General features: G+C 33.1%; 1 protein-coding gene across 1 annotated transcript; it reads left to right on the top strand.

Moving 5' to 3' along the window:
* The first annotated feature begins 11,324 nt into the window (after positions 1 to 11,324).
* Positions 11,325 to 12,977, top strand: LOC115967737. Its single transcript, XM_031086867.1, has 3 exons — positions 11,325 to 11,476; positions 12,113 to 12,186; positions 12,279 to 12,977. Coding segments are annotated over exons 1-3 (483 nt in total). The 5' UTR covers positions 11,325 to 11,474; the 3' UTR covers positions 12,686 to 12,977.
* The last annotated feature ends 3,906 nt before the right edge of the window (positions 12,978 to 16,883 follow it).

The raw sequence follows: 16,883 nt of genomic DNA, 5'->3' as shown, positions 1-16,883 counted from the left end.
TGTTCAGGAATTAAACCAAAATTCTTTTAAATTATCTATAATATTTTGTCCTCCAAAAATTTTCTCTCTTTAATTTTAGTATATTGTGTTTCTTAAGCTATAGAGAGATTTTCTTTATTTCTTATTCTCAATAATAAATCATTTTATTGCAATACCGGTAATTGTTTGAGAAATCCAATATGTTCATATCTCTATAGAATAGAGAATAGTAGAAGCCAATTTTATTACAACTACTTAAATTGAGTTCATTTAATTCCGTACAATTACAAAGTATAGCATGAAAAATAATCGAATTAATTGTTGTAATTTTTATTTTCTTTCCATATTTTGAATTTCCTCTATATTATTATTACAACTAAGCAAAGATTGAGAAAGTAACATTACTACTCTAATTTGAAGTTTAATGCGTCCTTCTCAAGTCATGGTCTTTATTTATATATTTGCAATTTATATTTCTAACCGTTGATGAGAAATTAAGGCTCAGTTGTACAATATGTGTAAATTCTTCAGAAGGCTACTTTAAATAGTAAGTCAATGTGTCTCTTACATTTGGATATTAGTTAGAATTATTTTCAAATGATTGTACCAATAAAAGTGAATGTGTATAAATTTTGTTTAACTATCTCGTGCATCGCACGGGTTAGCGACTATACCCACAGATTCCTTAATTAAAACCCACCATACCCACCATACACACCATACGGCCATACCCACAAACCAATAGAGATCTCCTTCCTCAGACCCACAGCAAAGACCACTTCTCCTTCCTCCAAAATGCAGACCCACCAACAAACCACCACATGCAACCTCAACTTTGTTGGTCGGTGATACACCATCACACCCAACCCAGCCCAGTCGGCTCTACACCACACACCCAACCCAGCCCGTCGAAACTGGCCCAAAGGTAACTAATATACAAATTTAATTAGGACTCTATAACTGTTATCTTATAAATAGTTTATTCTTATTAGCCTTCTTCTTCTTCTTCTTTTTTTTCTTTTTTTTTTCACGACTGTTCAATTTATAGGTTTCATTCTTAATTTTTGTTCTTCCATTCACTTTTATTTAGATATAATATTCCTGATTAATTTCTGCTTTTTTTATTGCCTTTCTCTTCAGTCTTTTCCTCCATTCGAATCAAGGTTAAAGGTATGGTATTCGTTTTCCTCTGTACTAAATTTCTAAATTTTTTTTAGTGCATCTATTTGTCTATGTACATCTAATTTCTAAATATTTTAGTGTTCTCTTTACATTTAAAGAACTCATGAAACTCAATTTGAATTGTAACTTATTATGTATAATTTTTTTTTTTTTAATTTTAAGTCATTAATAATTGCATTGGTATGCTGTTGAGACATATGAGTTGGCCATCCACATAATAGCCTTTCTGTGTAATAATTTTTTCACTTTTTTATGATGGGTGTTGCTTGGTTTTGTATTTTGCATGCATTGTCTATAGCCTCCTTGCTTATGAAGTGCCCAACAATTACATGTGATAGGAGGGTCCACTCATGGTACATAAACAGAGCCTCAAAATTTATGATAGATTAGATGACAGATGTCTTTAACTTATAAGAAAATTTTCTCCTAAACTTCTCTGAGCTCAAGTGGGATGATTTGAAGTAATTGCCTAGCTGGTAATCCACTTGGAGTGGGTATAATTTGTTACTTTTTTTACATGATTCACATTTTTAATGTATTTACAGTCTCTACAGTACTATTTCTAATATCTTTATGTAATATAACAGGCTGGTGGAAAATAATCAACCAATAGTACAAATGCCAAAGCAATTCAAACCACAAGTGACAATTCAAGAAGAGATGAACATCAATAGAAGGACCATAAGTGAAATAACAAAAATTATGTAGAACTCTGATAGTGAGGTAAGAAAAAAAAAACCTTGAACAATAATATTGTGTCCTTAACATTGCTTTATGTACCATAGACCTGCTTTTACAAAATTTAATTATAAAATTATGAATTGATTGATATTATTAAATTAATTTTCTAGGAAACTATTTTTACCTATCAAGGAAAGATTATAAACATTGAGATAGATAATTTTGGTTGGTACTTTATCTCTTGCGAAGTATGTCATAAAAAGGTAAAGTCAAGAGATGAATTTTTATGGTGTGACAATTGCAACAAAAAGGTATGCTTCCCAATCCCAAGGTACACAAAATGAAAATGTTTACTTTTTATATTAAAATACACAATAACTAATATGATTTTAATATTATATATGTCATTTCTCTTATCAGGTATAGAATTCAATCAAAGGTTGAAGATAACTTAGGAATGGCCATATTCATTTTACTTGATTCAGAAGCAGAAAAATTACTCAACATATCAGCAAAGGACCTTTTGAACAAATGTTTAGAGGTGAAAATATGGAAGATAAAATTAGTATTTAATATTTACTAAACTTTACTTGAGTGTACAATTTGAAAAATGTTACTTTTGTTAGGTGCCAAAAGAAGTCATCCTTCCTATGCAAATGGAAAATCTGAAAGGAAAACAATTTGTTTTCCAAATACAACTAAATGACTATAATCTCAAGTATGGATGGGAACTCTACACCGTCAAGAAAGTTTTTGAATCTTTTGAAGGAACTGACAAAGCAATTCAGCTTGATAAAATGACAGAAGTACGTATTTTTTAATATAGCAAAATTACAAATATGATATTTAAGATGTGTATGTTCTAATACATTCCTCAACCTGTTCTATTGCCAGGCTTACATCAGTGATACTTCAAATGAATGTAAACTTATCAACTGAACAAGGTGGTGATTTTACAAAATTTCAAAAAGTTGATGTTCAAAGCAATGTGCAACTCACACCAACATTTGTACTCAAGGAAAACAAAAGAACATATTTAGGGACTACTGTGAAACAATAAAGGATGAAGATACAAAAAACACTTTAAAGTCGTTTTTCAATCTCCAAGATTTTCTATGCACAGTTTGGTTTTAATGGATTTGTGATTTTGGTACTAAAGACATATTGGAATAAAAGAAAATTTTCTGCTTTTATGCACAGTTAGGTTTTAAATTGAAACAAAGAGGAATTAAACTCTTATATTTAGTTATTAGAAGATATAGCTTGACTTCAAAGTTTTTTTTTTTTTTATAAAGCAAAGGATATTAAGATGGTTATAAGTAGCTGAGGTAATGCTTATAGGGTGCATAAATCTTCTTATTCTGTGGACTATGACATGGCGACCCCTTCTTATCTACCATTCTACATGCTTGTATTCAAGTTTGAAACTAATTAAGCCCTCTCTCTTAATAATGAAAACTATGGTCGTATGTCGAGTTCGTGTTTGGTTCAGCTATGAGTATTATGTTACATGAACCAAATAAAACTTAATAAATATAGGTTAAAAAAAGACAAAAATTACACAAAACCTATTCAATTTGATGAAAGAAATTAGAGTAAACAAATATATAAAAAATTTGTGTAAACAAATACATACCTGTAAGGTTGTAAGCAGAAGAAGAGAAGAAAAAAAAATCATATAGTTGGTATTTATTATGAATTATTTGATATATATACACTATAGATTGAAGAAGTTGATATGAACAAAAAGTCTAATGTTAGTCTAATTTGTGAACATATGAATTATAGGAAAAGAAGATAAGAAAAAATATTATATCAGTCCCTATTGTTATCTTTTTGATGAAAATTGATGACATGTCTAATGGCCAAAATAAAAATTAGCTTCCGTTGATGTGAGAATAAATTAAAATTTTATTTTGGCCGTTTTCCATGTCATTAATTTTCATACAAGATATAATAGTAGGGACTAAATTGACACGAGACTGAAAAGTTAGGGACTAAATTGATACAATTGAAAGGTTAGGAACTAAATTGAAATATGGTGTAAAAGATAGGGATCAAATATATACTTTACCCTATAATTTATGTAAAAAAAAAAAAAAAAGGATTAGATGAAGAATCACATGTAACTTAAACAAAAGATAGCAATTACAATTTTGTGTCTATCCATGAGGTGTTTTAAAAAAAAATAAAAATAAAATAAAAGGTTGATATTAGTAGTTGTATACACATACTATGATTTTTTTATTTTTTATTTTATTTTATTTTATTTTTTGTGATTATTAGCTCTTTGTCTTTGGTTGAAATCAGTCAAGGAATTCCACAATTTATAGCAACCAAGTATTTTAATCAAATGAATATTGTGGACAACTAAATTTCTAGTTTGAAATAAATCAAACAAGTAAAATAGTTTCACAAATATGGATTTGTATTGATGAATATGTGGTACAATTCTCTGAAATTACAAAAGAGTGATCCTCTGATTCGATCTCCTTGAAAGACTTGTTGATTGGAATTATAATAATGTGTTTTTGACTCAAACACCAAATAACCTTCAATTTGGCTGAAGGATGGATCAAAGACCCTTGAAATAGAATTACAATGAATCTCTGGCTATAAGCTTGTTAGAAATTCTTTATTCTTCGTGTTCTTCGCGTGCTCTTCGAGGGTTTTATGGTGGGAGTTCTTTGAGGCTTTTGAGGCTTGAATCTGTATAGCTTCACTGATTTATAATTTCTTGAAGTTTTTGGAGGCTTTTGAGCTAGATTCCAACAAACTTTAAGATCTAGGAAGGTAGTTTGGATAGTTCTGCTTTGAATATTCTTCGATTCTGAGGTTGAAGTTTTTTGAGGCATTGAGGCTTGATTCCTATAGAGTTTCTGTACTTCTGAGTGCTTCTGAATCTTCTTTGATGCTACTTATGCTCTGGACGACTTGCTGTGTCCCAAGATGTCTTAGTATGTGTCCCAAGATGTGTTGGTGTGTCCAAATGCCTTAGAAGGCTTCTGTGCTATAGGAGTTTGGGGATGGTGAGTGACATGTGGCGAAGTCTTATCAGTGACATGTGTCACAGTCTGATTGGAGGAGGTTTAATACTTTTTCTCCAAGACATGTGGCATCTTTTGAATGGCCGAAATGTCTTGATTTTCAAGGTGACACATGTCAGCACCCGATTGGATTGTTTATGTCATTGCTTACATGCAACAGGCTGCTTACATCACTGCTTACACACGCTGATGTGTGATTGGTTTTTTGCATGCTTTTTATGCTTTTATTTCAACAACACTTGGCAAATTTCTATTGGGTTCTAGATAGTGATAGCAAAACCTAGGGTTGTCCACAGGTCGGACTAGGTCGGGTTTGTGCCCAACCCAGACTCAACCCAACATTATCGGGTAGGGAAGATTTCAACCCACAATCGACCTAAATGAAGTTTCAGATCAACCGGGTTGAGTCGTATTGGTTTTCAGATGTGAATAGGTCAGTTTCGAGTTTTCCGATATTGCCGGATTTTGGCTGAAATCTAGCCAGATCTAGTCAGATTTGGTTGGATCTAATGAGATTTGGCCGATATTCCTTCGAATCTATGAAAATTTGGCCAAGATTTGGTCGAGATCTAACAAGATTTGGCCAAGTTAGAGTTGGGCTAATCAGAGTTTTGGCAAAGTTTGAGTAGATCTGGGCTAGATTCGCCGAATTTAAGCATATCTAAGTGAGGAAGAGAGTAGATTTGGGCCAAATTTGAGCAGACCTGAGTAAAGGAAGGCCAAATGTGGCCAGATTAGAGCTGAGAAGCACTAGATCGTCCCCGGATCTAGTTAATTTTCGGCCTTCTTTGAGTTTTTGTTAGGTGGCTCAGGTTTTTGAGGATGAAACCTACCACTCGACCTGCCGGAGTCGGGTTCTGAGGGTTGAGGCTCGTCACTGACCCGTCGGAGGTGTCAATCCAACCGTGACGGGTCGGGTCCAGCCAGGTTGGTTGGTTCCGGCAAGTCTTCAGTTTGCATGGACACCCCTAGCAGAACCTAGTAGTAGTACATGACGCTTTGTAATTGGCCGTACTTTGTGGACTTTGTAGTATGAAGTTTCAACTTGTGATAAGTTAGGAATTTTCCCTCTCTACAAGTATTCTAGTAGATTGTTGACTCCACTCCAAATCAATATACTATTTTATCCTAATCAGTATCTTATGTTAATCAAATTAGTATTTTTGTACATTGTTCACTCTCGCTCTAAAATAGTATTCTATTTTATCCAAATCAGTATTCTATTTTAATCAAATTAGTGTTCTACTAAATTTTTAATTCCCACACCCAAATCAGTATACTATTTTATCCATATCAGTATTCTAGTATGTTTTAACTAGCAAGCTTAACCAGTTAAGTTACAACATATTACTTCTAAGAATTGTATTTGTATCTACAATTTTTTTTTTTTTTTTTTAATGAGTTGTATCTACAACTTTTTACATTCTTTTAGAACATGAAAATTTGACTTTAAAATGTTTATAAGTTGTATGAGAATATGATAACTAATAAGCTGGATAAGATGGAACGAGTGTGGAGGAATTGAAGAAGTTTTCGCAGTATTTTGGGTTTAGTTTGGAGAAGTGGATAGTGCGAGGCATTTGCATTTGAAGGAGAGGATGTTCAGATTCCATTGAATAGAATGTTGTTACGGAGTGACCAAAAGTTTATGCCAAGTGGAAATGAAATTTTGGCATGGTTCTTTATGATTCCCTTCTTTTGGGTTTGCTAAACTTATGGTCTGTGTTTTATTAACAAGAAAGGCTTTGCATGTACAAATGTAAACCACACATTTTAACATAGATACACTTTGTTCTCTTTTGTATTCTAAAAAGTTAGAAAGAAGAAAAGTTTATTGTGGAATGTTATGTTATATCATTGATCAATTAGACGATTAGTGTACCCTTTTGGAACGTTAAGTTCTTGTTCAAACTTTGATATTTCAGTACTATTAAATTCAGTGAACAAGTAGAAGATGTAAAATGGAGCCTCAAGTGCTCCGTCCCTCCCCATAACCTAGGTGCACTATCTTCTGCATATCTTTTTTCTTTAAAAAATTACCAATGTACTGAGCAAGTCGGTGGTAGTGTGGAACTATAATGCCCGTGTGGACATTCTATACTGCTTCATTCACAACACTGATTTGCATAGACTGTGCAAAATAATTTGAAAATCTATTTTTAATGAAGCAAATTCAATGCAGCAAGCAAACCAGTAAGTAAACATGTTTAAGCTTATTTAACCGTGCTGAATGACAGGTTACTCTATGGTCGTGGTAATCCTTTCATGTTTAAATTTTAACCTACTGAAGGAAACATCAACTTTCCTGCTACCCGTTACATCTTCACTATGATTACATCTACAAAGCGAGCACGACCACACATACATAAAGAACAGGCCATGAATATCCAGGAATGCCGGCCATTTAGCTACATTCTCCATCTATTTGAAAAACGTTCCATTAATGGTCAACAAATATGGACTGGGGCCCCGGAACACAAGAAAAAAACATTGCTGCACAATTTGGTACCATTAAGAAATTCCTTGGGCCCGACACAAAATTATTAACTAAATTTAGACTTTCATGTTTTTTTTTACCAACCCAAGAAAAAAGTATCCCTGTATCTTCATCGATCAGAGGATCCTTTTTGGCATGTTAGTATTCAACGTATGCACCAAGTAGACAGAGGCCCGGTTCTTCACTGTAATTTCTGTGAACTCAGGTCCAATCAACCTTCCAGAATGTTCATCTTCTATTTTAGATTCAAAACAATGCAGAAAGTTATTCAAAACAATGTGCAGTGCAGGTTTTTTGAGACATTTTATTAAACACACATCATGCATTATTATTGCAACCATTCCCTACATATAATGTGATCAAAGAACTACATTGCTGTCAAAAGAACTACCTAGAATTTCAACAATAATAGAATACCATAATGCCTCCAAAACATAGTCAAATAACAATTTTAACAACAAACGACTCTAATCAAGAGTATAGTCGAAACAGACAACACAATAATTACAGTTCCAAGCCAAAAAAAAAAAAAAACGCTATTTCCAATTCTTTCAAAATCATCTATGTTTGTATGTGCAATCATAAGGACATGTTTTGAAAATTATATTACTTACACATACTAAAACAATAAACTGATCTAAAACTCATATCCAAGAGATGCATAGACTTGGGGATAAACAATTAGACAGAACCATTTACCTCAGAAACTTCATAAAAATCTAGGTTGAGCGTGACTTCGAGCAAATCCATCTGTTGGCTAGGTTGGGCATGCCTATCCGCCCATCTGATTGAGAATCTCGAATCTGTTTAGCCTTGCTATCATCTGCTGGTCATCGCTTTCATTCAATCTAATGGTAACCGGAATAAAAAATATGATGGGGCAATGAGGAAAGATTTTGAAGGAGATTGTCAAATTTCGGGAGGCATGATGATAGAGATGGTCAGATTTTATTTTATTTTATTTTTATCGGATTTTAGAAATAGAAAATCAAAATTTTTGTATATAAAATCTGATTTTTTTTTTTTTTTCTGAGTTTTTCAACCAAATAGAGAGAAATTGTTTCAAAATTGTGCATAGGAAATACATTTTACAAGAGAGTGAGAGAAAGAAAGAGAGAGGAGCGTATAGGGAGGAGATAAATTTTTTTTTTTGATTTTTTTTTTTTTTTTTTTAATAGTCTTTTATATGTAGGAATATGAAACGGGTTTGTAATGGCTACCCAACAGTCCAAAATGTTGTATTTTTTTCTTTGAGAGGAAATTAATTTTTTTTGAGAAACTTTTAAGATGAAGAACGTTGTATCTAATGAATTAGAAAATTGTAGCCACGTGGAGTAAAAAGAAATGGTCAACAAAAAGTTAAATGTTTCAGCTAAGAGTAGTCAACAAAAAGTCAAATATTTTGACTATTAGTTATTATATAGATATAGATCTAGATCTAGATATAGATATAATCATCATATATATATATAGATAAGAGCATCCATAGCAGGTGTGGCAAATGTGCCAAATGCCAAATATTTGGCACATTTGCCACACCAAACACCAAAAATGCCCCTTTATCAGATGTGTTAAATATGCTAAACTTTTACAACATGCTATAGTACTATCACAATTTTGGCAGGGTATGGACAGATGTTGCATAATATATATTATTATTTTATTCTTGTTTTCTCTCTCCTCATCACAGATATCACTCTCTCTCTGTCTTCTCAACTCTGTATTCTCTCTCATCTCTGTCTTCTCTATTCGTCTTTCACAGCACGCCAATCACCAATGGCCGCCACTCAACGCCGCCGATCTCACCAAAGACCACCACTCGATGTCACCGTTCATTTGTCTTCTCTATTTTGCATCGGGTTCTTTTTTTTTTTTTTCCTTTTTTCTTTTTTCCGTTCACCTTTTTTGGCTGTGGTTTAATGGGTGGGTTCGGATGGGCAGATTGGTGGTGGGTAGGTTCGGGTTGTGGGTTATGGCGGTGGGTGGGTTAAGATGGGCAGATCGGTGGTGGGTGGGTTCGGGTTGTGGGTTATGGCGGTATGCGAATCGGTGGTAGTGGGTGGGCGGCTGGTGGGCGAATCGGTGGTGGTGCCGATCTCTGTTCTGATCTGTTTTTGTCTTTGTTTTTTTGTTTTGGTGGTGGATTCGGCGGCGGTTGATTTTGGTGGTTGTGGGTTTTATTTTTTATTTTTTTTTCTAGTGATTGTGGCCGCAACCATTTTTCTGGTTGTTGTTGTTGTTGTTGTTGCAGTGGTGGTTAATGATGATGATGATTTCTGATCTGTTTTTGTCTTTGTTTTTTTGTTTTGGTGGTGGATTCGGCAACGGTTGTGGGTTGATTTTGGTGGTTGTGTTTTTTTTTTTTTTGGTGATTGTGGCCGCAACAATTTTTCTGGTTGTTGTTGCGATGGTGGTTGATGATGATGAAGGGAGGAATTTAATATATTATTTTAATATGTTGTAAATATTATTTTAATGTATAAAATTGAAGGATAAAATATTTGATAAATGAGATGTTGTAAAATAATAAAATAGGCTTTTGATGTTTCACAATGGCATTTTTTTTACAACGTCTGCTGTGGATGCTCTAAGTCACGTACGTAAGTTTTTTTAATAAGTAGTAAGATCAGATGACTTGTAAGTGTTTTGATAAGTAGTAAGACGAGATGGCCTTGCCGTACAGTCAAAAATTTAGAGGTTGTGATTCATTCAGGGACAGATCCAGGAATAAAGTGAAGATTTTTTTTTTCCTATTATTTTCAAAAACAAACAAGTGAAAAATATTTAATCTTTGCTAACTATTTGGTATTTTGCACGAGTTAGCTACTATTTTTTTTTTTTTTTTATTTTTTTTACGTAACAATAATTTTACTACTTATTCAGTTATTTGTTCTGATCGTTGATTAATATTTCCTCTTTCATATAGAACAAGTCCTCTCGTGCAATAGCCAATAAGTTTGTATAAAATTTATGTCTTTTACAAAACAAAAGACTACTAATAGATTAAGGCATCTGTGTGTGTCAAACCAATTGGATTACTAACTTTAATTCATTTCGGCGTAGTACAATCAGAGTTATTAACCTTTGATTTTGATTTTTTTTTTTTTTTGTGATTATTAGCAAACAAAAACTTCATTAATTAGAAAAGTCATAAATACATCATAGAGAAGAGCTTGTATAATCAGAGTTATTAACCTTTGATTTTAGTTTCTCAAAAAAAAAAAAAAACCCTTTGATTTTGAGATTTCATCATGGCATTTGTGGTGCAGATGAATTGTTGTTTAATATATTATTTATTGAATTGTTGTTATCAAATTTTTAGTAAAATATTTTTTAATGAGAAAATTTTCTTTTGTAGCCAGGATTTTGTTCATATCAATAATTCTCTCTTTAATTAAAAATTGAATTGAAAATATGTGGTTGCACTAAATTATAAATTGAAATAATTTTTTAAAGATGAAATTCTCTGTTGTTTTAACACTTTTTATTATTATAAATGTTTCATATTTGATTTTTATTAAACATTATTTTTCGTATCAACTTCTTCTTTTCATTATTATTATTATTTTGTCGTATTTGAGGGGTAAACTTTTTTTTTTTTCATGTCAACTTTATGAAATTTTTACATCTCGTTCCTTCTAAAAATAACAATGTTATTTTTATCTTATCAATTTTTCCTCCACGGCTTTATCAATTCTGTAGATAGACACAAAAGTTTAATTAATTTTATCTTATCAAATTTAATTCTTTAGATATATTTTCTCAAATCAAATTGATTTATGGATAATCTTTAAGTTACATAAAAACTCTATCATCTATCAAAAAATTCAGAATTCTATTTGTCTATATTCACACACGTCTCTCCCCCTCACGTCTCTCCCTCTCGACAGAAATCCTATTCGTTTCTCTATAAAGAGAAAATCCACACACACATCTCTCCCACAAAATTCTCTCTTAGTGGGTTTAGACTATAGACTCCTAATCTCTTACCAAGGAAGTCATCTCTATAATTTTCATAGTTTGCGCTATCACTACCAAGAAAATCATAATTTTCAGTTTGCGCTATTGCTACCAAGAAAACCATAACAATGTGAGTAATCCTTCATTCTTCCTCTTCTTCTATTTTTTTTTTTTTATTTTTTTTTAATGAAGAATATTATAAATTATGCCACATGAGTACACAACAATGTGAGTAAATCCTTCATTCTTCCTCTTCTTCTATTTTTTTTTTTTTAAATTATTGAAGAATATTATAAATTATGCCATGTGAGTAATCCTTCATTCTTCCTCTTCTTCTATTATTTATTTAATTTTTTTTAATGAAGAATATTATAAATTATGCCACGTGATATATAGACTAATAATTATTTACAAGATATTAGTTTTAGTTTGTGATGGGCTGCTTTAGGGTTGAGATTGGCTACTATGGCTTGAAAAAGAAGGATCTATTAGGATCAAAAAGCAGTAGATTTGGGAGCAAGTAAGAGTCTATCCCCTAGTCTCTATAGTAGCCAACCATATAAACTCCCGTTCGTGGACAAAGGTAACTATATAAAACTCCTTCCACAGGGCTGTATATTATTGTCTTCCCCAACAGTGACAGTGAATCATGCAGACGTTTGCCCTCCATCTCTTATACCATTTGGTTGGTTTGTGTTAGAAAGTCTAGAAAACTAACTTCACATAAAACTAAACCGCATATTTTTATGTATGTTTGCGTTTGCAGGTTTCAGGACCCGAAGGAATTTGATGAGGGAAGCAGCATATCTTTTGATATAGGGAACAATCAAGCCTATGAAGGTATATAATTCTGAAATTTTGTGTTTCAATTTGAACAGTCAAGTCTATAATTTAATTTATTTTACTAATTAGTTAATTTATTTTTTTTATAGTGCCTAAAGAAGATCCTGCTATTGCTAATACACAAAACAAACGAAAGAATCGTTCTCGAGTAGAGGATGCTGCTAGATTGGTTATGTTGATGGAAGACACGCATCGTTCCCGAGTAGAGGAGGCTGCTAGATTGGTTATGTTGGTGGAGGACGCGCATCGTTCCCGAGTAGAGGAGGCTGCTAGATTGGTTATGTTGATGGAGGGCGTGCAGCGTGCCACGCTTTGTTTACATGAAGACGTGGGTCAATTGCGAGAGGACATGCAGCGATTGCGAGAGGACGTGGAGCGAGACATGGGTCAAATGCGCGAGGACATGGATCGATTGAGGGAGAACGTGCAGCGAGACATGGGTCGATTGCGTGGCAATGTGAATCGTGGGTTGCGCACCATGACGTGGTTATCGTAAGCTAGGTGTGGTTTCGAGCTCACTCTTTGAACAAGTCCATAAAACTTCCAACCTTTTAATTTTGGGAAAAACTTGTTTTTTATTATGAGAATTATATTTTGGATGCTTTGGGATAATAGGAGTAGAGACCATCTGTTTGTGTTTGTGTGTGTTTGTTTTGTTTTGTTTTTTTTTTTTTTTTCGGTTGTTGGAAATATGTAAAAAAGGGTGTGTGAAAGAACATTTACCGATTTTCGAATAGAATATTGGATCCATCCATGCTAAGATTTCTAGTGCTTCATCGATTGGAGGATCCTTTTTGGCATGTTAGTATTCAGCGCATGCACCAAGTAGACAGAGGCCCGGTTCTTCACTGTGATTTCTGTGAACTCTAAGGTCCAATTAACCTACCAGAATGTTCATCTTCTATTTTAGATTCACTTCAAGCTGTCATTATTTATTCCAACCTGGGGAAAGAGGAAAATTAAGAATCATCAACATATACTTAACTCAACATAATAGGCTTTTAAGTTAAATCCCAAATTAGTCAGGGTTGGCCTCAAGAATTCCTCTCCGCCATTTTGGCCTACATATGACCATCTTATTCATTCAATCATAGCCACATAGACCATGTATGACTGTGCATACATGTGCGTATATAGAGAGAGTAGTGCTATCGTAGGAAGCTTCCAACAAAATCCTCCAATAATAGTTAAATACCTTATGGCTCTGAGTTTCTTCAATTCCCATTCTATTATTGTACATTCAGTTGTTAAAAAGAATGGCTTGCCAACACAGGGTGGGGATATATTGCATCTTATCATGTTTAGCTGACACTCAGATCAGTTGATGCAAATGATAATACATGTCTGCGTATGACAAAATGCTGAGACCATCATAAATTGCTAAGCATCATGCTACTAGAGAAGATGAATCCAAGAAACCACACGGTGGAAGCTATCTAATAGATACCTATGGGTAGAACTCATCCATGAAAACCAACTTGAAAGGGAAGGGATTACACTTAATCAATGTAGAACACTAAGATCATAACACTATTCAACGGAATTGTGTGTTCAGCATTTTTTGTGTGCTTGTATATCGCACACATGCACACTAATGCATCTCTCAGTCTACTTATATGTGATTTGCATTACAAAAATATTTTGTTTTTAACACTAAAATAAAATTTTCACTTATAAAAAGAAAATAAGGTGAGGCCCAAGTACACTGGGAGTACACTACGCCTATGGGACACTTAACAAAAATTTATATTAAAAAAAAAAAAAAAAGATAAAAGATAAAACAAACATGTCGACAAAGATACCCAAAAAAAAAAAAATTTATAGGCAATAAGACTTTTATTGAAATAACTGAACATCGTGTTCATGATGGTGAACACTTTGAACAGGCAACAAAGATACAAAATATACGGAGAAAACTGTTTAGTTACCAGGGACTTGAGAGATTCAACTCTGTTTAGTTAACAGTTCAATGTCAGCCACAACTTCAGCAATTTGGGCGTCTTTAGAGGCCTTTGCTGCTTTGGCAATGTCCTCAACATCTATTTTTTTTTTTTTTTTGGTCAAGAGGCTGAATTATATTAGATTAACTAGTTACAAAAGGCAGCGTATTGGTAGTGGGCCTTAAAGGACCGTGAACATCAGAGCTCAAAATTACATCAAGATCAAGAGAAGGGGGAGCATTTAATAGAACAAAATCGTTTACAACATCATTAACCAAGTCACAAGCTTTCTTGGCAAGGCAGTCCGTTCCTCTGTTGGCCTCCCTATATACATGTCTGATCTTGGTCCACTGAAACTGATTGAGTAGGTACCTGCAATCATTTAAGAGTGAAGTGTATGAACTGTTAGGGGTTTTCCTTGATAAAACAAGATCTACAACCACTTTGGCATCCAATTCCACGGCCAAATGTGTGATTCCCATCTGTGAGGCAAGCCTGAGACCATCTCTAAAAGCCCAGAATTCGGCATTGATACTGGTAATGTCCTCAACATCAATGTCCAAGGCAATTTTTCTCACAAGACCATCTAGCATCTGTATTATGAAACACAGCAATTAAATTACTAATTAATCCAATTGGCCAGATCAAAGGTAAAATATTATACAAATATATATTACATCACTGCTTACACTCATTGATGTGTGATTGGTTTTTTACATGTTTTTTATACTTTTATTTCAATGCCACTTGGCAAATTTCTCTTGGTTTTTGGATAGTAATAGCGGAACCTAGTAGCAATACGTGGCACTTTGTAATTGGCCATACTTTGTGGACTTGGTAGACGTCAGTGCCATTATGCTTGAGGGTGTGATCGTAGGCGTGGCAGCTTGCATGATATTCAGGGAGGCAGAGAGAGTGAGCGGCGCGAGAGGGCGTGGTAGAGAGGCGTGCATGAGCGGTGAGAGGTGTGAGACAGTGAGACTTGAGAGTTGAGAGGCGTAAGCATAGACGGAGCCATTCATGGACTAGGGGGGGCAATGGCCCCCCGTAATTTTTTTTTAAAAAAATAATATAACTATATAACTATATATTTAGGTACTAATTTTTGCAACTTCATTCAATAAAATTACATTTTGTCTAACTTATTGATCTTTATAAGAGAAATGCTACAGCAACAAACTTTTTTACAACATTTTTACAGACTATTGAGGTAGCAAATTCTTACTGGTTTGCATCTGGGTCCACCACTTGCATCACCTTTTTACTTACTAACAACCACTAATCACAACAAAAATTTGTAGATCTAGTATTTTCCTCCTTTTAAAGTCATAAACAAATTTATAGATCTTAAAAGAAAAAAAAATTGAGACTAATCAACAAATTTTACCAAAAATAAACAACTTAGCCCTTTAAAAAACTTTAAACAAAATAATTTTGTTCTTACTAACAAAAGACACAATCTACACACACATAAAAATAAAAGAAAATAAAAAAAGAAAACCTTTGCTGGCTAAGCAATAGAGCCGAAAGCCGAAGCCACTACATAAAACTAACAATAAAACTGCCCCCCCTCACTCCAAGTCCTAGCTCCGTCCCTAGGTGTGAGAGAAGTTAAAGAACATTGAAAGTGAGAAGTGAGAACTAAGATGAGAGTGTGAGAGTGTTAGGCTTAGGACTTAGGGTTAGGGGTTAAATGATGTAGTTTTAGGTGGGAAAGGACAAAAAATGACAAACTGGTCAGTAACTGGTTCGTTCACGCCGGTTTCTGATTCTCAGGTTGAACCGGTCGGTTTTCACTATTTACCGGTTTTTAGGCTATTTTCGATTTTCTGCCATAACTGGACTGGATTAAAGGCTAGTTCCCTATTGAACTGGTTGGACCAGCTGATTCGGTTCAGTTTTTAAAACTATGGTTGCATGTCGAGTTCGTGTTTGGTTGAGCTGTGAGTATTATGTTACATGAACCAAATAAAACTTAATAAATTTAGGTTAAAAAAAAAAGAGACAAAAATTACACAAAACCTATTCAATTTGATGAAAGAAAATAAAGTAAACAAATATATAAAAAATTAGCGTAAACAAACACATACCTGTAAGGTTGTAAGCAGAAGAAGAGAAGAACAAAAAATCATATAGTAGGTATTTATTATGAATTATTTGATATATATACACTATACATTGAAGAAGTTGATATGAACAAAAAGTCTAATGCTAGTCTAATTTGTGGACGTATGAATTATAGGAAAAGAACATAAGAACAAAATATTATATCTTTTTTTTTTTTTGAAAATCGAAAAAATATGAACAAATAATGCAAAAAATTTTAAGTTGATTTTAACGTATATATACGACATAATTTATGTTTTTTTTTTAAGATTACAATATAATTTATGTTTATTTTTTTGAAAATCTAAAAAATACAAATAATATTGCTATTTTTGGACGTGTAGTAATATAATTTATGTAAAAATAAAAAAGGATTAGATGAAGAATCATGTGTAACTTAAACAAAAGATAGCAATTACAATTTTGTGTCTATCCATGAGGTGTTCTAAAAAATTAAAAAATAAAATTAAAGGTTGATATTAGTAGTTGTATACACGTACTATGATTTAAAAATAATAATAATAATAATGATGATGTGAACAATTAGTGTAAAACCAAAATTCTAATCTCCTAGAATGCTAGAACTCATAAATCATAAATGAAGTAGATCTTCTATTGCAAATTAAATAAATCACTTAGAAATTATAG

The sequence above is a fragment of the Quercus lobata genome, chromosome 11, assembly GCF_001633185.2.
Source record: "Quercus lobata isolate SW786 chromosome 11, ValleyOak3.0 Primary Assembly, whole genome shotgun sequence".
NCBI lineage: Eukaryota > Viridiplantae > Streptophyta > Magnoliopsida > Fagales > Fagaceae > Quercus > Quercus lobata.
This window is presented reverse-complemented; position numbering and strand designations above follow the sequence as displayed.

Excerpts from the sequence above, each read along its gene's own strand:
- LOC115967737 (XM_031086867.1), top strand. Across the intron at positions 12,187-12,278 it reads GAACAATCAAGCCTATGAAG|TGCCTAAAGAAGATCCTGCT; the intron begins GTATATAATTCT and ends TTTTTTTTATAG.